Source organism: Stegastes partitus, unplaced genomic scaffold, assembly GCF_000690725.1.
Source record: "Stegastes partitus isolate 25-593 unplaced genomic scaffold, Stegastes_partitus-1.0.2 Scaffold29, whole genome shotgun sequence".
NCBI lineage: Eukaryota > Metazoa > Chordata > Actinopteri > Pomacentridae > Stegastes > Stegastes partitus.
Genome location: NW_007577760.1, coordinates 708225 through 735668, shown reverse-complemented (window position 1 = coordinate 735668; position 27444 = coordinate 708225). Strand labels below are relative to the sequence as shown.

The following is a 27444-nucleotide window of genomic DNA, read 5'->3' as shown; positions in this document are numbered from 1 at the left end:
ATCCAAAAAATCCACCCATCAGCACCTCTAAATCTCACTAATTAACATGTGCTACTTTTTTTGCTGCTTCGTTTTTAAGGGATGGAGAGCAGCTATAGTGGTATTGATCTTCTCACCTAACTCTCGGTGAAAAAGTGTGTTTCCCCACATGTCGAATCATTTCTTTGGTTATTTTTGTCGAAAATCTGTGAGAATCTCTACAGCAAGTAGACTGTGGGCCACTATTTCAATTCACTGCCCCAAAATCCAGGATGTAGTTGAGGCTTCTTTACTTTACTTCTGTGTGCTCTAGAAAAACTGTGAAAAATGCAATTTGAACATTCATGTCACGAGGGTGAACACCGCACCTGCTAAAGACCATATGATGCGATCAAATGCTCTAGAACAGCTGCTAAATGGACCTTGAGAGATTTTGACGAGAGTGCATCATTTCTGTTTATCCAAAGAAGCAAGCTGCAAAGAAAATTGCCAAAAAATGATGCTAGTTTCATGTACAAGCTACATTTACTGCAATTCCCACTTTCAGTGCATCGCACAGCGTGGATGGACTAGATAGGTGAGACTCTGATCTCACCTTGAATCTCAGTTTACTGCTGCTTTTCAATTAGATCTGCTGATATAAGCAGCGCTGAACTGCCAGAAGAAACAAGGAGACACAATTAGGCTAAAATCAGTTTCTTGCTGAGGTAATGACTCATCAGTGATAAACAGCCAAAATGTTCTTGTTGAAAAACATAATAAGTCAGTTAAAACAAGGTGCTGGATTCTCAGTTTAAAATGAATTCATCTGACTACAAGTGAAGAAAGTTGTGCTGCACCATTCGTTTTATAGTTCAGAATATATTTATTTGATATATATTTTTTATAAAGGAAAGGCCAAGTTGTTTATCCCATCTCGGCGAGTAGTAAATCAATATGCCACATGCGCACCAGTGTTGTCAACTTTCTTTAAACCCGTTTCTTTAAAGCTGTGACAAGAAGACCCCAGGCCAGGTATCGCTGCCCACCTCAACACGCAGCCCTAATGGGACGCCACTTACAACCACCTACCCCTCACTCACACTTCTCATCTCTCACCCTCCTTCCCTCCCTCGCTGACAGGACTGAAACCGACAAAATAACAGCCCTCCATCCCCAAACTGTCCATCACTCTAAAGGTCAACACAACACAATGGCCCCAGTCCCCCTCCAAACTCTTCACCCTGCAGTGCACTGTCCATTACACCTGGAGACAGCGCCGTGGCCCCTGCCCTCTCCCCCCCCGACTGTCCATCACTGCCATCCAGGTGAGAAGGTAATTAGGGAGGTTCTGCCCGAGCAAGGTAGTGGCCTCTGACAGCATCCAGAGTGCACAGAACATGCACCAGCTAGCCAGCCAGCGCTCTTTGACAGCAAATGTTCAACATACCTATAGATATTATGCTTCTCTTGAGTTTTTTGCTGCACAAGTGAAACAACAACATATAGAAAATGTTTTTTTTTTTTTTAGTTGTGTTGCCCATCAAGGTTTTTCTTCCCTCCCCAGTTTTTTCTTTGGTTGCTCTTTTGCTTTTTTGACATTGCCTTCATTATGAAACTGACCTGTGGCGTTTTGCAGCAGGACTATCGGACTGCAGTGCTACATAAGGTGGGTCATGAAGGAAGCATCTGCAAAACAATGTTAGTAAGAAGAACGACCTTCTGATGTATTTCCAAAAGAACAATTCTTTAAGTACGCATCCAGTCCACTGTACCTGGATATTACCTTTATATATGGATGTTTGTGCAGTGCATGATTTATGTCCAGTGCAAATACTATGTGCAAATGCAGGAGGTGGTGTGCCCTTTATGTAGCACACAAAGAAATATGAGTATGGTGAATGGGTATGTTGCACTTTTTGTTTTCATGCAGGAGATTGCAGTTTCAATGCAATGCAACATTTACCATCTTGAAAAATCTTTCCTTGATCATACCCAGTTTTCTTTTCAGTTACCTTACACTAGCCATAATTTATGTGCCATGATCATGAACTAAACTCAATTTGTCATGTACAGATGTTGTAGAAAGAGAGAGAATTTTCAAAAAGCAGCATTGAATAAAAAAAGCAAAATTCTAGTCAAAAAGCAATGTTCTGTTTCACAGTCTGGCTGACATATTAAGACAGGACTTGATTTGAGTGATTTCTTAGGTTTTAGTCTTGTACTTGTATGCAATTTTCTGTCAAGTGCAGATTACCTTAAAAAAAAAAGGCTATTAGAGGGAAGAATATGCAGTATTTGTGCAGGAGCAAGACTGTTTGTATTTAAAAGGTGCAGAGTTTAATTGTTTTACCAGTTAGTGTTCCATGTGAGACTTGTGTTAATAGTAATACAATGCTGTGATAAATATGTCACTCACATTACATTTTAATTCACTCCCTAAAACCGAATTAAAAGAGAGAGAGAAAAAAAAATACCAGAAATGTTGCTGTATCATGATCACATTTTGGCTTCATCATTTCATTGGACGCTCGGCCAAAAGTCATTTACATCCTTACAGTCTGGATTTTCAAATATAGAATGAGTTGGGCCAGAGGAGTCTGAGTCTGGGCAGCCACACTGAAATGCCATGGCCACTTGACCTCCAGACACTTTCAAGGAGTTGAGTTGGAGCTGAAGGAAGCATGAAAGAAGAATTTCAGGCGCGAGGCTTTCAAATGAGCAGCGTGTGTGTGTGTATTTCCCAGGCTTTTTTGCAAAGCTTATCCCAGCATTCAGAGAGAGATCATGAATTGTCTACACTCTCCCGACCTGGTGACATGCTTGAGGAAATTAGAATTAGAAACAGGTTTGACCCTTTTCCTGGAAGAACATCTAAAGAGCTGAAAGTATAAATAAATAAAGCAGGAAAAGCCGGAGGTTTCATTCCATATCTCCCCGAAACTGTCTGCAGTGAATTTGTAGCTGTAATATGTCGTTGGGTTCAAGCTGAAATTATTCATCCGCTGGTAAATGTGTACTTGTGTGTTGTGTCACAGGTATTTATTTGTCCAAATAAGGACACCCAAAAAAAACAAAAAAACAACCTGTGTCATGTAGAGTTGCAGATATCTGTCCCTAAATAATATTCAGCTGACCTTTTGGGTCTTTCAAACCTTGGCGAACGAGTAAATAAAACAACACTCAACTGCCACATCACGTCACACTGAGATGATTCAACTCCACTTCCTTTGATTTAATTTTCATGTTGCAGTATGAAACAACGGCAGCCATAAAAGACGTCCCTTTACAGCGCTGATGTCCATGTGTGCAGATGGCAAAGTGTTCAGTGTCAGTAGGATTGTGACACCACAGACCCAAAGCCAAAAAACCATATTGCAGCAGCTGGTTGTGTGCTGTTCATCACCATTCTCCCTCTGGGACTTTGACAGTCATTTTCCTCTCTGTCTATTTTTATAGTTGGTCTGAGGGAGGTTTGTTTAACTAGATTAGAACTCTGTTTTAATCCTTTTAATACCGCACCTCCCATGTAGACATCTCTCAAATCAAAGTAGTAAAATCCTGCACTGCACTGGTATGTCTGCTACCATCATTATTTCTTTTTAATTATGTCTTTTTAATTTTCAAAAGAGAGCAGGCTGTCAGCCATCATGGCATGTTTTATTTGGATAGTAGAGATGGATACACACAGGGATTATTTTAGTTTAGACAAGCACCACAGCCAGGAATTAATCCCTCCATTAACTGGATTGTGTTACTACTTCTCCCCCGTGGCCCTGTTTCCTAAATACAGGGTACTGTGGTGATGCACGGATGCCTGATGCATGTTGTGTTTAATGGTCATTAGCAGTACAATGTGGATACATAAAGAACCCTACTCATTATCAGCGGCTGCAGAACTGCAGAATTATCTAAACTGGTGGCGCATGAGCCATTATTGGGACAATTATGCTTGTCGATGCCTTTGATTTGATTCACGAGAGATCAAGGTCACGTTAGTGCAATTAGTTGATTTGCTCTCCGTGTTTAATGGCAGGGTGAACCAGCAATGCCTTCGGGGACTTGATAGAGCTGCTTTCTGAAAGGAATGCATTGTGCTGTCTCTTAAAATGAACTAATTCACAGGAATCACTCGGCATGAAGGGAAGTTGCAGCCAGGTCTCAGCGGTATCCCCAAAAACCAGACAAGCAATATAAACTTCACATTGATAGTATCCACAGCGATCTTTCTTTGCCGTTAGAGAGCTCAAACTTTTCCTTTCAGAGCCCAGGGCATTGTGGGGTTTCTTGCCTTTCTGACGAACAATCTCTCAACTGTTGAGTCTCGACTCTCGAACAGCTGTTCTTCTTTCCTCAACCTTCCTTTCCTTCTCTCAACAACTCAGTGGGCTTAGGAGAGATTGATAAGGACTTCAGTGGTCAAGACTGGCTTATATACCTGACATAGAGTCAGCACTTAACTTTGAGACGATCAGGAGTACACACAGCTTTGATTGCTCGTCAGATGGATGTCAGTTTAACAAACAGAATGTATTTTTAGGGTATAAAATAAAAGTCTAGTGTTATGTTAACTACGTTTTCCGTCATTAACATCAACTCGCTTTTGCAGATTAGTTCTAAATGCGAAGTACAGCTCAGGTTGGAGGGAACGTCATTAGTGTTGCATTAGTGTTTTTTTTTCATTTATCCAAGTGTTATCCAAAGTGAAATTCTGAACTGATATTGGCCTAATGGACGTGTTTAGGTAAACAGTTCACCCTGAATAGGTGCATGAATTTCTGTACCAAATTCAATGGCAGGAGTAGTCCAGAGACTTCACTCAAAACCATGAATGTCAACCTCGTGCTGGCTCTAGAAGAAAAGCCAGTGAGATTTGTTACCTGTGAAACATCTGTGTAATTTTTTTTTGTGGTCGATGGTAAACTGTTACAAAGGATAAGTAAAAGTAGGATACATCCTATGAAAAAAAGAACAGCAAGATAAAACAACAGCTGTTGAGATTTTTCAGGCTGAAATTATTACAAATGTCAAAGTTGTTTGTGTGAAGAAACTGGGGAAAAAAAAAACACAAAGGCAGCTTTAACAGTGCTGACCTAAGACCAATTATCTCACAGTAAAGTAATGGGAGTTGACCTGTGACCCTGAATCAATACACCTATTCTTGTAAGCTTGTAGCACTAACGCATTTCTTCCTCCTCCAGAATCGTTCTATCTGCACATCTTGCACAAGGATCTCTAATGATTGTGTCAGATGCTTCAGATTAATAAAAGGCATAATGGTTGTAACACTCAGATTGATACAAGAGCTACTGCAGAGGGCTGCAAGTATGAGATAAAGAAAGACACAGGAAGCTTGTGGGGTCAAGTTGAGGGATTTATTAGAGAAGGGTGAATATAAAGGTATTGTATGCAGGGATTTCTATTCTCTGAGCAAACCACAACTAGTCAAACCTCTCTGTCTATATTATACGCTACACAACTTCCAAACAAGGTCATCATAGTTAGTGATGTAATCATTAAATAAATGGGATTTAAAAAGGCAATACAATAGACCATAAGTGTGCTTTGGTAAAAAACACCATATGGATAATTATTATAATTTTCAGGAACAAGGAAACTACTTGGATGCTGACACTTCCAGGTATCTTAAACATAAATTATTCCTAGCACTACAGGTTAACATTCAAATTGAAAAAAAATATCAAGAGGGATCATACCACCATTGATATCTTCCCTTTAGAATAGCTCCTTTATTGAACCTTTGAGGATTTCCATTCAGACAGTTTAAGTGTGTATACAAGCAGCCAGTCAGTAGCACGTTAATGATATAGCTAGAATATCAACTGCCACTTTTTTTTTTTTTTTTCAAATGCCACTCTTCCTTTTCTGATATGTTTCTTTTTTTTTACCTCCCATATTTTCAAAAGTGTTTGTGTCACATTTTGGCTCTCACATATTAAGCTACAATAAGATCGATAAATACTGTCGGATGTGTGCTGGCTGTCTGTGAGCCACGAGGACCACAGTGTTCACAGGAGCCACAGTGTGGCAGTTTAATATATATACTGTAGTCCTCCTGAGGTGTCACCAAGCACACACGGGGCAAATAGAGGTGGGTTAACACAATGTAAAAAGGGACTTTTTCACCAACTTGTCACCATCATGTTTTGTTGTTTTTCTTAAGCATTACTTGTTTTGTTTTGTTTTTTTTTTTTCTTAGAAGGAGTCCATGGCCTTGAATTCGCTGAGGGCCTGGACAGGGGAGATGTGTTTCTTCTGGGAGCCTCGTCGTACACGTGTCTGACACTCCTCGGGCTTCTCTCTTTTTACCAGAGGCTTCTTCTCTGGGGCCTTCATGCGCCAAGACACCACGGGTGAGTTAACAGCCGCTGTTCCGTACACCTTCTGGTACTTGGTGGAAGCTACATAAGACGCCTTTACAGTCAGCACCACTGCGTTCATTAGGTTCTTGGCCGCTTGGATCAGGGAGGTGGCACTATCCAGCTACAGGAGGGCAAAGACAGTTGAAGGGAAAGGAGAGAGAGAGAGAGAGAGAGAGAGAGAGAGAGAGAGAGAAACACCACAGGTCACGGCATAGAAGTCAGTGTGTCTACAACGAGAAAAAGTGGAAATACTTTCCAGCCCTCAACAATAACATTTGGACATATTAGCCACATACAACACCTAGGAGGTCTGAGCTGCAACTTGCAATTAAGCAGGATAAAAACATGGCCCTCACTATATGACATCTTATTTGAGCAGTTCTTAATTGGCAGAGGCAGGGGTCAGGTGTACCTCTGTCTCCGTCTGTTTTGTTTGGCTGACATTTAAGGGTTGGCGGCCAGTGGGCCTCCTCCTACATCACACTGAGACGAGTCAACTGTTTAGATTTAATGAGTGCGGACTCCAGCTGGTCACCATGAAAAGGTTAAAATCTCAGCAGGGCGCGCATATCTCATGTGAGACCAACTATAATAGAGTCCTGAGAAATCAAGAGGAGGAGTATCAACCCAAGATGCAGGGAAATCCGAAGCAGAAGATAAAAGTCAAGATTAGAAAAAAACAAATCATACTAAGGCCGGTAATAAGAAAGTTCTCTGAAAACAAAACAGTGGGAAAGCACAGAGTCTACTTTTTTCTCTCCTGATTAAATCTCACTTCAGGATATTGGCTAGTACATAGTGCTGAAGTGCTTTTTCTGTCTTTTTGTATACCACTGTATAGAACAGACCAAAGTCATTCCCCTGTGTAACATGAGGATCCTCACTATGAATAGAAATTGTCATAGACCAAAAGTCTTCTAAAAGTTGCACAAACTTCAATTATATTGTTCTTGCTGTGTACAGTGATGAAAACAGTCATTTAACCCCCAGAGCCCCAAAACCCGCTGGGAGGTTTGACAGTTGTCTTTACAAAACCACAAACATTATGTTTATGTGAGCCAGAAACTGTGAAAACAGAAATGGAGACTTTAAAAGCTCAAAATTATGATGTTTGATCAAAATCACTTTATTTTGCACTTCTTGTTTAAAAAATTGTCAGATTCTGTCAAAAGCTGGTGCAACAGTGAGACCATTGGTGACTCAGCGGCGACCTACAATCATGTGAGGAAAGTCCGGAAGTATTTGGCTGAACTGGATTGAACTGCAGGTTGTGTTTACACAGAGCAGAGAGGTGTAAAAAAGGATGAAAACATTACGAAGTCGAAGTAGTAAAATATCTATCATATGCAGCACATGTAACACACTTAGAAGAATGTTTTACATGCTGATTCCAATTTTTGTATTTTTATTTTTTTTGTCTATTTTTTCCTTTCTTTTTTCTGATCTATGTCATTATAACTGTCTCTCTTCATTCCTACAACAGTTCTGCTTTGTGGGAAAAATGAGCCCACATTGAGTAAAAATGTGATAGGAACACTCAGAAACTGCTTGGCATTCAAAGGGTTAATGTGGATTAGTGTACTTTATTTTATCTCTGCCTCTCCTGAAAAAGGGAACCTTCCTCTGTCCTTGAGCTTTCATCCTTTGTTCTGCCTGTTGGACAGTTTTGTTCTGGGAGTTGTTGTTTTTTTTTTTTTCTTTTTAAAAAAAAAACATTTCTCCAGAGAACATTCAGGGATAGAGGATGCCACGTGCTATAAAAAGATTTTACAAGCCATCTGAGGCGAATTTGTAATTTTGCACTATATACAGTAAATAAAAATTGACTTGATGCCCGTTGAGCTTAATAAAGAAAGCATCGGCACAGCATGAGTCAAGTATATATTAAATGAAGCGTTGTTAAAGAAAATCCAGACATGAACGTTTATTCTATGAGCACATTTACGAGGGAAACTATCTGACATCTACATCTGTCTGTAGCTGGAACACATGCATTGAATAACCACAAATGCCTCTGCTACTATTTTTTAACTTTAGGAAGAGATGAAATCCCTTCATATGATCATCAGCTCTGCGGGATGGGTTTATTGTATTTTATCAGGCAAAAATTGGTATGTTGGAGAGCTTAGAGGAGAGCTACAATAACTAATGAAAACTAATGAAACAACTGAATGAATGACAGTCATTCATTAAAACAGAAAAAGCTTTGAAATATGCAGCAAATTTATTATTCTCTGTCTTCCTTTTCAAAGAAATAAAAGACTATTTATGACCTGATTGCATTGGCTACAACATTTAATGTTTACTCTCTATATGGGGAAGAAAATCCTTGATGAAAAGTTTAAATGTCAAATGCAAGCAACATGCGATAATCGTCTGGTTTTAGTTTGAGCAGCGGCAGCAATAATAGAGTTCATGAGGCATGAAAAATACAAATGGAAGCCTGTCGTGCATATTTCAGGTATTATTAGATGGTAATCGGGTTGAAATAATTGCATCAGCTTTAATCTGCATGACCCTTCCTCTCATCTTCCAAGCTCCATCATGACCTTGAACTAAAAGGTTCGCCCACCCGCAGTGCGGAGCATAAAAATTGTCTTAAATGGATCAAGCCTGGTGATTCGATGCTAAAAGCCCATCGAGAGCATCAGTGATAGAGGAGTTTGAGTTGTGCTGTGTCGTATGTACATGCTTACCCCAGACACAATGAGCTCTCCGCCTAGATTTTGGACCTCAGCTTTCACCTTGCTGCAGATGTTGAGCTGATGACAGTACAGGGCAATTCTCTGCAGATAGGCCAGCAGATCCTGCTTGCACGCTGAATCAGGGCACTGAATAGAAGAGGGGTAGAAAGAGTCAAAACACACATACACAAATAATCGCTATAAGTGGTCATTGGCTTTAACTGAGCAACAACATAGCCTGACACAGTTTTAAAACCTTGGTAAATGTTCTTTATCGCAGTCTCTTGACTCATTTTCTACCATTTTGTGTATAACTACATTCGAAACCTTTAGTATAAAATAAAAAATATGGTCCAAGTACACTTTTAAATGGTTTCCTATGTAATAGGCACTCAATAATTTACACTAAGCAGTAAATGCCGATTTTAAACATTCATGAATCATGACCAGTCTGCATCATCCCTAAGAGGCCTAGTGACATGCACATAGAATTTATACATTGTGAGATTGTTGCTAGAATGTAGTGGGACATGTTTAGAACGCTAATATAGCAAATAAAAGAAGGCCATGTTTTAAGTCTGCCTATTGGAGAACTGCCATTTGATTTTATAAGGTGTGTGTTTTCCCAAATATATTTAGGATGGAGGTTCTCTACCACATTGAATTGCTATATGACTCAGAGTCTCTGATGTTATAGGAACTTCAAAGCAGAATACCAAGAACAACAATCCTGACAAAAACAACGGGGTTCCAGCATTTTGGGTGGCTAATTACACTTCTTTGCACAGAGAATGGAAGATGTTGCTCAACATTTTTTCAGTTCTGGTTGGTTGCAGGCATGAGTTTCAAAGGCAAGTTGAGTCACACGGCAGGGTGTCAAACACATTCATTTCACATAAAACAAGTTTGTCACAGCATGTTGCACAAGAAGAAAACAGATCAATCAAGAATGAATGGACACAATACTCTGAAACCCATAAAGACTTGCTTCCATAGCAGCCGTTGTCTCCGTGTGTCCCTTACCGCCGACGTCTTCTTTTTGTTTTTGTTTTTTTTGGAACAGAAGTTCTGACCTGGCCCTGTTGGCCTTTGTGCTACTTCAACACAAGAAACCAATCATACAGTGCAGCAAATGGACCAACAGGGAATACGAGGACAGCCTCCTCAGGTGTCCTACTATCACACAGTTTGCCCCTATTATTCCATCTGGAAGCCTTCCAGGAGTCAGCTATGGCCCACTAAGCTCCCAGTGGGTTAAGAACACTGCATCAGCTGCTTAAACACTGTGAGCATCATTTTGTAGCAACACCTTTCTTCTAGCCATTAATATTAAACGGTCCTAACTAGGACATTCAGCAGCACTGTGTGGGGAAATGCACAGCTCATTTCCTTGTCTTGTGGGCTTGGGTAGAAGGGGACGGCAAGTTAAACACTGAGCTGTGATATGAATATACCCCCTCCAGGACCTGCAGCCTTCCTGGCCGCCCATATCCCCTCCTTCTCTGTGGGAAAAAAAAAGGCCTCCCGTGCTAAGACAAATGTCACCGACTGGCCACAAGTGCCCTTAACCGATGGTCACAAATAGCAAGAAAATAAACTCTTTTGTTGTCTGGTGAAATGTTTGTGTCTTTAATGTGAAATATAATTGCAAAGAGCAATTCAAGGCGTTATTACATTTATAGTTATGGCCACTATCGGAGCGCAACGTACACAGTAAAAGCATCAACTTGCTCTCAATCACTGGATGCAGACTGAGGTGGAGCTCATAGAGCAGCCAGTGAGGCAGAGGGAAGTTTCTCCTTGGGCATTATCACTGCACTGCCAGTCCTGGCTAGCATCACTGCTAACTGCACTTCATACTACTGTTGGCAGATACACACACTTGCATGCACGCTACTGCCCCAGGCAAGTTTGATGCCGACATGACACAATTGTTCCCTATTGTACAATTGACTAATAGCCCAGTTCTTCCGCAGATTCTCAGTTGATGTAAATAAATTGTATGGTCCATTACTTTGTCAGGCTCATTGAAGCTCTCTCTTTATCTGTCATATAGAAGCAGGATTCTTTACCGACTGAGTCACAAAACACTGTGTGGTTCACTGCCTGACATTGTTCAGCCTTTTCAAAAGTCCTTGTGACCCCAATGCTTCTCACTGCGTTTCAGAAATATGTTTTGTTACAGTCCAGTGCAGCAAGTGACACATCTTTGTAGTTGTTGGATATTTTTTCCACATTATTTGGCCAAAAACAAATAAAAACATCCTCCCAATGGACATTTCAGCCCGATGGTGTGAACAATGTGTGTGGGGTCTCTAGGGGGAGTCAGGCCAAGCGTTTGGTCATTCATAACAGGCAGGTCCTTAGGAAGGCTAATGCTATATTGGACTGCCAGGATCATCCACTCCACAGAGAGTCTGAGCCACTGCCCTCAGGCTGTTGTTTCGGGGCATCTGTTCGGAGGACTAAAAGACCCCATGTCTCTTTTATCCCCTGTGGTTTCCGAGTGATATGACTAATGGAAATTAGCACTGTAGCTGCATCTTTGCTCTACCTTGGCACATTTGTATTTGGCATGGATTTCTATTTCACCCATTAATTTGGCATTTATTGTTGCTGTTGTCCCTTTCAATTCTGTTAATATGTGAACTCCTGCTGAAGAGCAATTTTCTGCTGGTGGGGAAATACAGACAACCTTGAACCTTAAACTCTGGCGGTCAGGGTCTTTTCTTCTAAATTATTCAGATTGTAAAGAACTGTAATGTGTGAATAAAGCCTTGTTTTTTTGTTTTCCATCAGCTTTTGCCTTATGGTTTGTTGTTGCTGTTTGCATCTTTGATACATTAAATAGTAAAAAGTAGGCAAAGACGAGAAGTTTCTGAGAGCATGACGGATGGCATGAAGATGGTACAATGACAGATTCAAATGGAGCATGTTACACACAGTTATGTCTCTGAGCTGACTGAATAACTAGTGCCACAGTAAGCTGTCACGTGTCAGTTACCTCGAGATGGCTGGAAATCTTTCTATTTGCTCATTCTGTCTCTGGCATGTCCACCAAACACTGAGCACTACTGTGTTCTAGTACATACTGAAACAACAATTTGCACTTGGTTTTCTTCTGTTTTCACCATGTGGCATTTTGCAAATTAAAATTCTTAACAAAAAAAGGAAATCTGTCCGTAGACTGTTTTAAACTTTATTTATCAATTTTTTTTAAAAATATATGTTTTTTGTTGTTTTCATACCTTCAAATCCCAATCTCAAAAACGTTATTCCTTGAATCTCTGGCCCTGGATTTATGTCAGGACCCACATGATGAATGGAAAGCAATGACCTCCAAAATACTAAAAATAGAGTATTACTCAAATTTTTGGTAAATGTGATGGTTTAATTTAAAAGGAACTTTGCATTGCAACAATGGCATATATTATGTGCTATGAGATACAGGACAGACTGCATTAAGGACAACAGAAAGGACTACACTTTCAACAAAATGTGGTCACACAATCTCTTGAAAATGTTCCAAAATGTCACCAAGCAAATTGAAAAAAATGCATAACGATCAAGACACAGTAGTTATTCCTCCAGAACAGCTAAAAACTCTTTCATTTTCACTCAGCAACAGTATTCACTGTCAAAAATAGTTGGTTCTGACTCCACTCCATCCAGCGTCTGTTAAACTGTAGTTTTTGCTTTTACTGAGCAGCCTTTTAATTACACATCAGTCACACTTGGTTTCACTGCTGTCAGTAGAGGTGACAGGAGCTTTGCTCTTGTTGTTTTGCACTCAATGCGACAGAGGCTTCCGCTGTGACAACTAAAGTGAAATGTGGAAGTCTGAATACTTTGCTTCAAACTTGTGAGTGTTTTGCAGAATTTATAAACATTAACATGACACTAATTAAAGTTCTTTAATGTTGCTCAAAGCTCAAACTGAAAGTTCACATGAGTGTCAGGAAAATGAAGGTTATAATAAGGGAGTGAAAAATATAAACATGATGGTAGAATTTTAAGCTATTTGATAAAATGTATCTCTCAGCGCATCCCATAAAACAACCAAAGCCAACAGTAAATTAATTCTACAATCAAATACTGTCTGTATAGCAACAACCCAATTCAAACTCGAACACAGACTTCCACTTTTGTCCAAATACTATGAGAAACACATTAGTGAGGCACACAATTGAACTGGCTGAGTGCCATCACTACAATGAACATGAGTACTGTATTTTATTTGGTCAGTCGCATCACAAACACTGTCCTGCTGCCCTAATTACTTGCTAGTGCGCTAAACAGTGTGTCTGTTCACCTAAAAATAGTCCCAAGTGATGCACTATTTATTCAATGCCCAGCTTCCCTCTGAAAAACAGCATTATCCTAGACTCTTAAACATCTGGTATGTAGCCACTCACACTAACATACCACACAAGAATGTAAAGACATTAATGCACACTGCTACCTGCCACTACTGTTAATAACACTAAAAATAGAAGTGCATGATGCTGTGTTCACACCAGACGCGAGTAAAATCATTCGCGCGAATGATTTACATGTAAAGTCAATGTGAAGACGCGATTAGACGCGAGTAAACGTCCCGCGGCGCGACTCACGCGATTAGCGTGGCGCGATTGACGCGAATTGAGTGAGTTTGACACGCGTTTGACGCAATTTAGATGCGCATCTAAAGACCAAGTTGAAAAATCTGAACTATTGCGATCTGACGCGCCGCGATGGCCAATCAGCGTTGAGATTCTCTGGTGAAGTCAACAACATGATTCATTCATTTTTTGCAACTACACTGTGAATACAACTGCCCTCTGCTATTTACACCATGGCTGCAGGATGCATTCTCAACCCTAAATGTATGAGGAGTATTTCAAACATTTATGTATAACTTGGGTCTTTACTGAGCGGACACTTCTCAGAATAAAATAACATAAAATAGCATACATACATATAATTTTGTCACAAAGCTTTTACACTAAATTATTATACTTAATTTTTAAGTTAAAAAAAAAAAAAAAAGATTTTCTTTGAATGTATGAATTAATTTCTCTGTATGGTTTTTTCATGGTCACCATTTTCACTGCACCATTACACAACCTTTTGTAACTGACTGACACCTACCAGACTTAAATTAGCAGTGCAGTATTCACTATGTGGTCATTACAACACTATTTTGAACACTGTGCCATGGTTAAATGTGGACGGACAGACATGATCCCTCAGTTTTTGTGTTCCTCTGAAGCAGTTCTGTTTCCGGATAAACCCAAAGACTTTCAGCGGATCCATCGGCTTTTGGAACTCATGGTGTCTCTTTCCTTTTCTCCAGTGACAGACGCAAAAGCTAAAGTGGTTCAGCAAAAGAAAGTATGACATTTGTGAAATCTTCTGGCTTCTCAAGTTCCAATTTGGCCTGCAAATTTTAGATGCTAGATAGATGCAGTTGCAGATTGGACACATTTTGACTGTTTCAGGCTTCAGTTGTGCTTTTAAATGATCTGATTCATAAACAGAACACAGACAAGAAAATGCTGGTCTGCGATACACCTGACACTCAGGTGCTGCACCGTCACGTTCCTGAGACAGTTTTGTAATTTAAATGAAACCCTTTATCACTATGCTTCTGCTTATTCTTAGCAATGATGAGAGAACTATACTGTCATGCAGTTAAACTAGAAGACAGTATTAAATACCCAGAAACATTTCAGAGAAAAACATACATTATTGAGACTTGAAACAAATAGTTTGAGAAATTCCAGAGAGTGGAATGCTTAACAAAAGGAATGAATTTGATATTTGTTATGCATTTAAGGATTAACAAATCAAGCAGCATGGGGAAATGCAGTGGGAGAAATAGAGTAGAAAAAAAGGTATTGCTGGAGTGAAATGGGGTGAGGAGCCCTTGAGGGGTTTTTCTATGTCAAGTGCTGTGCTTAAATGACTATGAAAGAGCTTGCCATCCTCCCACCCTTCCACGCAGAATTGCCTTCTGCTTCACATGTGTTCATCAATAGGGCTGATGTAGAGTTATGGCGACAAGGTTTGCTACTTAAGGGACCTGTCTGAAAGCAGTGGAGCAGCCTTTATTCTTACTGTCAAGCCGTAGTGTTCTCGACAAGCACGGGTTACCTACCATGATGTGTGAATGCAAAATGCTTGTCTTCTTCCGCAATCAGGACTAGTAATCAAGGTTATATTATTTGTTGTGTAATTCCATTAGGATGCTTTATAAAAGCAATCTTTTTGATATGTTCACTTTGACCAACTCAATCTATTTACTGAATGGCACGACAAGCAAATACCCCAAAGGCCTCACATGAATGCTTCCACAATAAATACATGTCGGAAATGAAAAGGTCCTCAAGTCCCACTTTATAACACAGATCTGATGTCTCTGGAAGTGCAGCAGAAGGCCCTGAATATTCAGTAAACACTGGTGTAGGAAACATTTAAGTGAGAATTAAAAATGGCAAGCCACCTGCTCTTTTCATTAGAGCAACTGTTGATTCAGACACAGGCTCGGCAAGTGATTTGCCATGTGACAGATTCACTCCCACCTAAGCCCTGTTAAACACTGATCATCACTTGGCAGTCTGCAAGCCAAAAAGTGAACACACAGACACACAAATACAAGTTCCTGCTTACTTTGTCCTTTCTGTCCCAGATCTTGCTCTGAACAACGCACACAACCCCAAACACAGACAAATGTGCTCACACATGGCGGCATGGCCAAGTGTTTACAGACAAGGCCCATACAGAGGAAAAGAAAATGCTTGCTTTTCATCTCTGTGTTTGTGGTAATTACCACATAACAGACAGAGCTATGCATTTGTAGCCCGAAACTTTGTTCTGTAGTGCAATATGCTCGGGAGAGCAGGGCAGTGTGACACGAGCAGAAAAGTGCCAGCTTTGACTAAAGATGCCTTCTGGACCGTTGAAAGCTTAACATACTCTACAGCTAGAAAAACTAACAGGCATTCTGCACTGTGGTAACAGCAGAAGGCTTGCTGATTTATTATTTTGAAGCCACATATTGTCCCAAGAAGGCAAGGAATAAAGAAAATGTAAAGCTGTTTCCGAATAACGTGTCTTCACAATGACATACTCAACCCCTGGGGTCAAGGTAACATGATACAGTTTTGCAGTTTCCTTTTTTTTCTGTTAGCAAGACATGTCATTGGCTTGAAGATAAACAGGGACATGGGCCAAGGCACAAATGTGTATTAGCTGGTTTATTGGTTTTTGTAAGTATGACCAATCTGAAAGGAATAATTAAAAGAAAAAAGTTTTGGTTTATTCTCACTGCTCTCACCATTATCACATACACACACAGCAGAAAGCATTTTAAACCAAAAAAAACCCCCAAACAACTCCAATAAACCAGTTTTATGCTACACGCTCAGCACCAAACAGTGGACAGATGTTGTGACTAGCTTGTAAATGCGATGAAGCATTTCACAGCGAAATAGCTGACTGGTTTTAGGAGTTTAGCAGTTAACCACGGCCAAAAAAAAAGAGCTGAAAAGAAAGTGATTATTAGATTTAAATTGCTCTATATCGATGAGATGTGTAAATAAGAAACTGTTTGCTCGTATAATTGCTTTATCAATACTATATAGTGACATATACATTACGGCAGTGTTGTTTTGTCCAAAAATATGTTACTGCAGGTGTAAAACAATAAAAAAAATGGAAACGTTAGCAATATTGCATGGATATGCGCACTCATGTACATACATACGGGTCTGGTGCATGATATTAAAGGCAAAGTCGTTTTTGGTCATGTGTGCAGGCCTCATGATACCTACAGGACTTCAGAAAAAAGATTTCACTGTTGTGACTCTACATTTTGATGTAAGCTCCAGCATTTCTTCACCTCAGCAGCGCTGGATAGAAGCCCAGCGTGTGATACGGAAACCAACAATAATTATTCCAAGGGTTTGCTAGCTAACAGCAGTTGCAATTACAATGACAACAGGCTGCCTTAATAAATCAGTGAGTCTTGAGCCTAAGTTTATTCTCACTTCTTATTAGAGACAGATGAAATGAAGAAGAGCATTATGCATTACCTGGAGTGCTGCTAGCATTTTGAAATACCTCCCACTTCATTTGCTGTACACACACACACACAGTATACACACCTATTCCTTTTCCCTCCCATCTTCCCTCGGCACAGCACTGATTGATTAGATATTGAAAATGGTCTGTCAGCGTGTTTTAGAGAGGTACTCATCTGATAATGAATGCAACACCTTGGTTGAGAGCTAATTATATTAGAGACACAACTTGGTTCTGCTGTCTTGCTCTCTCAGTGTTGGCCCCATTGGGAGACAAAGTCATGCAGCAACACAGCCTGCTGCTCCAGCTAGGCTTGTCAGTTCCCACATTAAAGATTCCCATTGGCCATGCCCACTTACTCTGACTCAAAAATTTGCTCCTCCATCAGTTACCGTGACACAGTCAGAGACCCTTTTAGACTGATAGAAAGTATAAAAGCAAGAATGGCAGAGACAGACACAAACATAGTTGCAAAGCTACCTGATCTGCAACAGCACGGGCCAATTTGTCCATCCTGGAACCAGCCTCTGCAATCTTCTTAGCCGCGTTGATCACATCTGAGGAGTTCTTCAGGGGGCCTTTGCCTCTGGGAAAATTCAAGGAGTGGGAGAGAAGAAAAAAATAGATTGTGGGTGGAGTTGCAGAGGCAGGGGACTTACAGAGCTTCCCTTTAAAGACTGAGTTCACCGCTGTGTTAGACATGCTTGCACAGAGGCTAATTTGCTGTTGCAGGCAGCAGGAATATGAGACATTACAATCAACCAAAAACACAAGATTTTCCCGAAAATGGGTGAGATGAATACAGTCTACCTTTGTCCCTAATGATGCATCTACGAGACGTGACGCACAAAGAAACAGATGAGTTATGTTTTAAAACTAAAACAAGAGATTTTTCAGAGCTGCAACAGCAAAAAATGATACATTAGAGGAAACATGAGCGTCTGAGATCTGTGCTGGGGTTTTTTTTTTTTTTTTGCAACCACAGATAAAAATTAATATGGCTAAGATATGTGTGTTTGTCTGTGCATGATGTCTCATTTTTAGCGAGTGCTAAGCTGAAAATTCCATTCAGTTTGTTCATGCCAGCCTGAGTCACAGGGGTCAATGCCAAGTAATAACGGTGCAGTCACAGCACCACAGTCACAAACACTCATGAGTAATCATGGCTCTGATTTTTATTTATTCTGTTGTTTTTTTAGTTTGTTCTGTGCCTTATAATTGTGTCGTGGACCCCAACTATCATACACAAGACAGATAACCATCAGTGAGGAATTAGGGATTTCCCAGATATGTTGAGCTCAGATAGGGGGGATTGAGAGAAAAGCTGCTGGCTTTTGGTAAATATAAGTGACAGAACTCTAATACAAACAAATTACGCTGTATCCCTGAATCCCAGCACAACAAAGGGTGTCTTTGTCACTTAAGCAGTTGGAAAAAATATGCCGGTGTCGCTTTTACCTGGTGAAGTCTGTCATCTCCATCATGATCATACACATCTGTTTGGCTAATACGATGATGTCATTGCCGTTGTCATCCCACTTGGCGACTTCTGCATCTAGCTTGCACTTCTCCTGTCTGAAGCTCTCAACCTGCTCAGCAATCTTCGCCTTCTCCTCTTGGGGAAGCTGTGCCATGATGGCCTGCAGGCAACACAGGAGTATGGAGGACACAAAGGCATTAGAAGAGAGTGAAGACACTGTGAAAGGGTAAATTTGAGCAGAATAAATTGGCAAGATGGTTCAGAATGAGGGAAATACCAGAGGAGGAGAATTAAGGTAAAGGCGGGAGATAAGGTTGGGGAGGGAGGGGACGGTAGGGAAATGAGGAAAGGGCCAAAAAAGAAGAGGGATTAGTTAAGGAGAAACAGAATAAAGGACTGAATATAAACGGAGAGCTGTTGCACCATTTGTTACATTTTCTTTTTCTGAGCGGTGTACTTTTTAATCCCCTCTACAAAAACTTGAACATTAAGTTTGGAGTCTGACTATTCCTGCCCTTCTGAAACGCTTCAAAATAAAGTTCTAAACTTTACATTTAATGACTGGACCTTTTCAAACCCCTTGACATCTTATACCCATAAAAAGCAAATCCATTTTTGCCTTCATTTTTTTTTCCTCTATGAGAATACATTTGCTCTCTCAGCGGCCTTTGGGGGCAGCTCCAAAATGGCATAAATCTTGTGGCAAGGTCACAGGCGCAGTAAGGACCCGGTATTATTTGGGAGATAAATGTATAATTACCTCGCTTCTTAGACCAGAGAATGAATAATGCATTTGTTCAACATTATGTCAGGGAGGTGAGATGGAAGGAAGAGTAACCTGGTTTCCATTAGGTCGATTCTATTGACTCGAGAGACAGAGGGAGAAAACGAGTACAGTAAAAAGAGAAAAGTCACCACTGTTTTTTAACCTCATCTATTATTGATTGCCCTCCAAGAATTGCTATTCTCTTAATGAAATAATCACCCTAGTTCTTCTTTTCCCTCTTCCTGATTCCCTCTCTCACAGCAAAGCTGGTGTGGGGGTGTGGGGTGAGCTCACTGAGAAAGTGCGTCACTTTTCTCCTGTCCCCTGGTAGATGTGTCAGGAGGAAAACGAAAACAAAAAATATAGATGACTTGTCGTCTTGAAAATTCTTCGAAAGAAAATTCGCAGGAATAGGAGAAGAGGGGCGGGGGGAACGCAGCGAAAAATAGAAAATTGAAATTATAGACAAAAATAGAGAAGCATGGAGGCACAACTTTCTCATTAGAGGCCAACAGATGCGTCCATGAGCTTTGGCCTGCTGATCACTCTGTAAGCAGAGTGGTGCAAAGCTTTGATGGCGGTTAGCTTGAAAAAAACAACAACAACAACAACAACAACAACAACAACAAAAAACCCCGAACGGCATAAACAAACAAGCAAAACCAGCCCCCTCAAGCCCAGTGTAGATTTCCTCTGCTGCTGGTGCCAAGACACACAAACAAGAGCGTGGAAGCAAATCCCATTAAACAGCATGTGGGGTGAAAACACTGCTCACATTTAAAACAAATACCAAGTTAATATGTATTTAGACTGCACAATGAGGAATAAACAATTTAAAACATACAAGCGATTCCAGCAGGGCACACTTGTATTCGCATTGCAGGTATGCTTGCACACGTCGCTGTGAATTATTATGGTGCAGGGGCTCTGGGGCCTCTGCACCACCATTTATTTAATCTATGACTAAACCTCCACTATATTCTCTCCCATCCACAAGCCGAATACACCTCCATGGATTAGATCGCTGATAAGACAATTCCCTCAATTATATTCACCAATACGCCAGATTAACAAAGTGATTGTTGGAGGGTTTAACAGCAACTGGGCAGATGTGCTGAAGTGAGTATACTGAGTTTGAACTTTGAAACAGTTTCCATCATGTTCTGTGTGTGCAGTCAAGTGAAACACTACAAATACCCTCCAGTCTTCCTGTTAGTGTGCACTGGGATGAACTTCTTGCAAGTGCCAGCTTTTCCCTTACAGTGAATGTATCTAGCCAGAATAGCTTTACACATTTGCCTTCTGATGTGTCAAAATGTTGCATGGACTAATTCTTCTCCCGTGTAATCTGATGCTTTGCTCACTCTTTCACTGCATAGCTGCTGCCACATCACTAACCTGAACCTGTGAAGCTACCGCTGCTACTGACAGCTCTTACAGCATTTCAATCGGCCCATCTCGACTGCGGCATATACCTGTAGGCTGAGTCTACATGCACTAGTGAGGAAGTCAGCTGAACTCATTGTTTTCTCATGAGGAACAACAAGGTCAGAGTCTAGACACCAAATATCAACACGTACACATCCTGTAGTCTACATTCACATAATGTATTTTTTCTACACGACTGGCTCACTGAGTTTGTTGTTTGTCCTCTGTAACACCGCTTGCTGTGTGTTATTTTAAAAGAAGTTTTATTTAAGTTGCTGATTTCAACTACAACCTGTTTTTTTTTTATGCAAATCAGTTTGAATAGTATTTTGAATATTTATAAATATAGCCTTGACAACTACAAAAGACATTCCAGCCCAGACACCTTAAGGGTGCTTGTGCTCTCAGCTTGTGGTTCGAGCGAGTCAGCAGCGCTCTAGGATATGGTTTGTTGATTGCCTGTTCATTTTTCAGTGAGTCCAAAAACATAATGCAGGCAAAGCTGTACTGCAATTGCAGCCAAATCAATAGCAACACCAGTGAGTGTGCTGTGATATTAGACAGAAGTTTCTGACCTCAGGACTTGAAGGTGGTCATTACTGTTTTTGCTGTTTATGTAATTCCTGCGCCCAACTGTTGAAGCATCAATTATTTACTTATTTCTATAATTACACCCAACAATGGCACATTTAGAAAAGAAAAAAAAAACATGGTATGCATGGGGTGGCTTTGCTAAAGGCCACTGTAATGAGTCAGACAAGTGTAAGCATAAATTGAGAATCTGACGACTTCTCGGTGTGGCTATTTTTGTGAGTGCATATGAGGACCGCATTAAACCAAGGCAAACTGCTCTCCCAAACAGCTAAAGGGAGCAAAAAGTCTCTTGAAACTCAACAATCTGGACTGAAAATTCCTTCTCTAAAATTAGGGATCAAGGGAGGTTGGGGAGAGAGCGTGGGGGATTTGGTGAGTATAGCAATTCACTCTGAAAATGGTGTGACAAAAGAGAGAGCGTCAGGGAGGAAGGCAGAGAGAAAAGGGGTTCTGAGCACAAAAGAACGCTGCAGCACAGGGGTAAACACATGAGCCAATTGGGACGTCAGGGGAGCAGGAAGGCCCTTGGTGAAGCACCCCCCCTCCCCCCCTCCCCACAACCCCCTCCAACCCTGCTCTAGAATTCACTTATCCCCAAATCCCTTCCCCTACTTTACTGATAACAACAAGGAGCGGGCCTTGGGAGCTTAACATAGTGGCAAATCCGGCCGAGGGAGTGCTGTGCCAATACACTCTGCGACTCGGCTACGTCTGCAGGGATTAGAGCGCTTTCCGGGTTTCTTCACCAAGTGCGGCGTCTTGAAATGACTTTAATTTGTTTCATTTGAAATAAACTGCCCAGACACTCAGAGTTCAATTTTATGGATGACCTATCAGCAGTGTTATCCAATCACTGTGTTAAGAAATGTTTGGTGTGTGTTCAGGGGTTGCAGGGGGGGGAGGGCTTTGTGTTTGGCTCCCTGTGCGTTATCCATGGCATGTTATAGGAGGAGACTTTGCATCTACATGTTCTAATAGAAAGAGACACTATATACAGGCCTCCTTCCCCTGTGTGTTTTTCTGCCTCCTCATTATGCATGTTTGCTCTAATAACTTAGCTTTATACGTAAGGGTAATACAAGTGACAAGTTGAGCACCGCACAAGGCAAAGCCCAGGGAACAAAAGCTCCTGAGACTGCCCTGGACTTGATTTGATTTTTTTTTTTTTTTTTTCTACACTGAGCAAGAGAGAGATGTTGAGATTGAGAGAGTGAGAGGGAGATATCACGCCTGTGTCCTGTGTGTGATACCCGCACACTGGAGGGGCTTGGAGGGATCATGGCTGTAAACCTCAGTGTGCTCATGTCAGCTCCTATGGAGAAAATGGATTACGCTTCCTCTTGTCTGTTTGAATAGAAACACAGAGCACCAGCATGGACTTGGCATGACCGTGAGAGGACAGCAAGCTTTATCCTGACACGACAGGCTAAGGCCGACTGGGCAGATCACCAGTGATTCACAGCAAACACATCTTTTATGGATGTGCTTGCCTTCTGAATGTTTAAATGTTTAATCTCTGAGGGTATAACAGTGTCTATGATTGGAAAAACAGGCAATATCAATTTACTGAGTGAGAAGCTTTGTCTGTATGGCAGATATATATGCACTACACAATAATGAAAACTAAGCGTGAAACAGGTGTAATCACATTTGATAACATGCTGTGAGACAATATATTGCTCATCTATTTGATACAAGCTCGGCTTCCAGGGTTGCTAATTACTCTGTCTGTGAACAGTGATTAAATTTAATCATGTCAACCTTTAATCCACCCTATATCACTGTATTACAGTAAGTAAGTTATGACAAAGAGACATGTTGCGACTTCAAACTGTTCCCAAGAAAAGCTGCCCACTCAAAGCAGTGCTGAGTGCCAGGAAAACTAGTTAACAGTTTGGTGCTGTGAAGCTCCTTTGTGTGCAAGCGTTGGTGCATCTAAGCTCAGATGGCCCCGCAATGTTACGCTGTGGGTGCCTTAGTGGGAGTATACATACAACAAACTCAAAGTACTTCACACCCAGGACCCCCACAGTCATTCTGGAGCAGCTATTGGGCACCCAGCGCTTTAAACTTTTATAGTTCACCAGTTGAACTGATTAATGAAACATTTGCTTTCCTGACTGTCTATGAGAACAAGAAAGACCGAATCGAGCCTCAAATATTGTGTGTGTGTGTGTGTGTGTGTGTGTGTTGAGTCGTGCCCTCCACATTCTGCAAGTTCTTACAGGTAATGCCTAATATGACCCATATTTATGTTTAGCTGGGGTGGATGGATGTGCCAACATAATTTGAGATTTTGCTCACAGGACACCAACCACAGTTCACAATGCTCTCTTCAAACCATGACAGGTATCTTTGACAGGTATCTTTCCCTAACTGCAAGGCAATGATCAACAGCATATTTTGTTGTTTAGTTTTAGGGATTTGTTGGCAGAAATTACTTGAAGATACTGCCAAATGATGCAACATTTTAAAATAGTTTGGACCTTTGACAAAGAACTTGCATTTGTTGGATAGTTTCTAAAAAGCAGCAAGAGAAGTAGTGATAGGGGATATAGACAGGACAGGCATTAACAAAGCTTTGTAACCTCCAAAAAATGCGTTTTTTGTCCAAATAAAAAGTTGAATTTACTAGCAATAAAAAAACACATTTTCTAAATGGAACTTTAAAGTTTAGTTGTTCCAAGTTGGTGGAAATTAACTTCTAGATCATGATGAATGTGTAACTACCATTACTGAGTCAGTTTGCTGAATTCTCCTGCTGTTATAGTGTAATTTATCTTTAATCATCACCTCATTATAGCTACTAGTGGCCACAGTGGCCACTGATCTGGAAATATCACATAATGTTTAATGTGCAGTCTTTTAGCTAGCCCTCAGGATCTGACTATCAAAGTATCACAAATCAACACAATGGGGGTTGTAGCTATACATACATTTAGCTACATCACGCTACTGTTCTGATTTGATTTTATTTCCCCTTTTATTTTATTCATTACCCCCATGTGTGCAGACTGTGCAGACACCCAGGCAGGCAATGTAATGCTGGCCTGTGCCACAGGGAGAGGCATTGGGCCAAGTCACACTCCTGCCTTCCACAATCCATTCAACATGCAACACACCGCTAGAGCCTCTGTGTTGCTGGAGGGGAGCAAGCACTGATACCCTGTTAATGTTCTTTAAGCTGGGCCCAAGTGAAAAATTGCTAATGTGCAACAAAGCCCAGACTCTGGTGATCATGACTGAAGCCTTGGCACACTACTAGACTGTATGTTGTGTTTTGGCCTATGTCTAGAGGGAATTTGGTAATTACTTTTGTTTGTGATTGTAATTTTACACCTGCTATCCCTGATAGTGTTTACTTAAAATTAGAATGCTTGTTAAGATCATTTAAATGGACATTCATGCTATGTAAGTGGAACTAGTTGGATGAATCGATTCAAGTACGACCAAGGACAGGAGTGGATGTCGGGGTGGAATAAAGTTCAATTTGCACCTCAGTCTACTGCTGAAGCAGCAACACTACATTCATGTATATGAAAAAATGTGGGCTTGTTGTCCATCTTGTACCCAAAATAAATAGATTTTATTTTTTCTATACTTTTGTTAATGCCAGATTTCATAACTGAGGCACACAGAAGAAGCTGCAGCACAGTGGGGAGGTAGAACAACCACTCACCCGAGCACTCTGTCCAGCAATAAGCTGGTCATCTTCAGTCTGGACACTGGTCCTGCTGCGAGTATCATAGTCCTCCTGTTCAAAGTCAGAGTCATCTTCCAGCTCCTCTGGTGTCTGTGAGAAACACAAAGACAAAGTCAGACAAACCGTCAGCGGTCAAGAGAAAAAGAAAAAGAAAAAGAAACATTCGCATCCTAAATTGACAGTTGAAAAGGGCAGTTTCCTTTGCCTTCAAACCCCATGGTAGGGGAACCTTAAGTTCTTTATTATCCGTTGTCCTGTGCCGTTTTCAGTATTCAGTGCCTTATCTGAAGTTTTAGCTCAAACCAAACTCAGCATATAATAGAAAGAGATGTCACACAACTAAAAGAGTCACATTCTCAGAAGAAAATGGTTTCAAAGGACATGGGCATAAAGCTTAGGCACACAAAGAAAAAAAAAGAGAGAATGACTCGATGATACTCTGTATGCAGTGGTGTAAAGTTCTTAAATACATTTACTCAAGTATTCATGGCACTTGTATTTTACTTGAGTATCTCCATTTTCTACTATTATCCATTCATTATCTGTGGGCAAAGGCAGGGGACACCCTGGACAGGTCGCCAGTCTATCACAGGGCTACACTTAGAGACAGACAACCAAGCACACTCACACCTACAGACAATTTAGAATCACCAATTAACCTCAACATGTTTTTGGACTGCGGGAGGAAGCCGGAGAACCCGGAGAAAACCCGTGCTGCACGGGGAGAACATGGAGACTCCACGAGCCTCTGTGCAGCCCCTTTTCTATTGTTGTACCTTTGCTATATACTCTACTAACATTCAGAGCAAATACTGTATTTTTGACTGCACTGCATTTATTTGATAACTTTAGTTAAAAGCTACCCTGTGTATTCAGAATAATAATACAAAATATAATCAAGAAATAATTTGGACATAGTATTATTAGATTAAGATACATTTTTTGATCTCCAAGGAGAAATTTTTAAAACTACCCAGTAAATAAAGTCATTAAAATCAGCTCCACCTTCACGTGCAGCAACGTTAAAGTTGTGAACACATTCATGAGTCAATAATTATAATGCAATAATCCAACGTACATTATTCTGAAATGGTGCCATTTATCTGTTTGTATGTTGATCAGGCTGTTTGTTTGTCTTTTGTTTTTTCTTTTGTTTGTTTTTGGGGTTTTTTGCACATCCCTTGTTTACCTATAGTCTTCTGGCAAATAAAAAAACTAATGGTTGACACTCTTTTAAACGTGTCACCCAAAATGTAAGAATGCTGAATTATAGGTAATTCCTTATCAAACTGAAAGCTCGGATGTATTAGCTTTAGTGGAGAGCTACAAAGATAACAGAGGAAAGGAAAAGCCAGCTGTCAGTGCCTTTGTGTAGCATAATAAAGTAAATATACAGCCTTAGTCCACTGTGGTAAAAGATTTGAAAAGCACCTGGAGAACAATCCATTTGTGGCCTTTCATTAAATAAAGCAATTGAAATTACTGTGCACTGTAATTCTACTATAGTTTTGCATCTGCACAAAGCTATTGACTAAATGCTTGATAAGCATTTTTATTCCTCTCTGCTGGTTTTAAAGGGCTGTCTCTCTGATTAAGATCAGGAGGCTAGCCTGTTCACTTCAACACAGACTTGTTGATCCGATGAAGCTGGCTCAGTTTGAACTGGGCTCCAACACAATGGTGACACATGCTGGATGGCCTGCTCTTTGCCAACATTATGTCTTGATAATTTCATGCCAATAAAGCTCCTTTGATTGGAATTGAAAATCATACATATAAAAGCCTTCCTACACAATGCTGACATAAAAAAAAACAAAAAAAACCCTGCATTCAAAGTTATCCTTGCAAAAAGCTGAGTGCTGCCTGATTAACTATACCAGACTTACTTTAATACATTTATTTTATTTTTACACAAAAGCTGTGCTCACACTGGCTATAAAACAGGACTTCTACAAAACAACAGTGGATCACAGCCTATGGTAGCAATGAAGGAAATTTACAGTCGCACAGGCCAGTAATTGTGCAGAATTTCTTTCTTTGCATTTCCCAGGAGTGCTTGATGCAGTGTGGCCCATTTTTTTTTTCAATAGGCTTAATGACATGACAGTTGCATAAATAAAAATAAAACAAGTGCCCACTGTTCTCTAATGAGGGACATCGTTTTACTGGCAAAAAAAAATAAAAGCAAAAAGAAACCGCATCCATACATTTAAAACTATACAGTAATAATGTATTAACAAAATGCTAAGGCCATATAGAGCTTCATTAGAATGTCTTTTTTCTCAGACTTTCTATTTGTTCCCCTGAGCAAAAACATTTCTTTATACTAACATAATTCCGTGCTTAAAATATTAATTTGTAACAAAAGCTTAATAAGGGCAAAG

At 40.4% G+C, this 27444-nt stretch overlaps 1 protein-coding gene across 1 annotated transcript in view; it reads right to left on the bottom strand.

Annotated features, from left to right (window-relative positions):
- Window positions 1–5319: 5319 nt before the first annotated feature.
- ctnna2 (catenin (cadherin-associated protein), alpha 2) overlaps window positions 5320–27444 on the bottom strand; it is a 322230-nt gene continuing 300105 nt past the window's right edge. The window contains exons 14-18 of the mRNA XM_008298545.1: window positions 25037–25150; window positions 18548–18729; window positions 17570–17675; window positions 9038–9172; window positions 5320–6462 (exon numbers count right to left, since the gene is read on the bottom strand). Of these exons, the coding sequence (XP_008296767.1) occupies window positions 6175–6462; window positions 9038–9172; window positions 17570–17675; window positions 18548–18729; window positions 25037–25150 (825 nt within the window). The 3' untranslated portion in view covers window positions 5320–6174. The remainder of the gene's footprint in view (window positions 6463–9037; window positions 9173–17569; window positions 17676–18547; window positions 18730–25036; window positions 25151–27444) is intronic.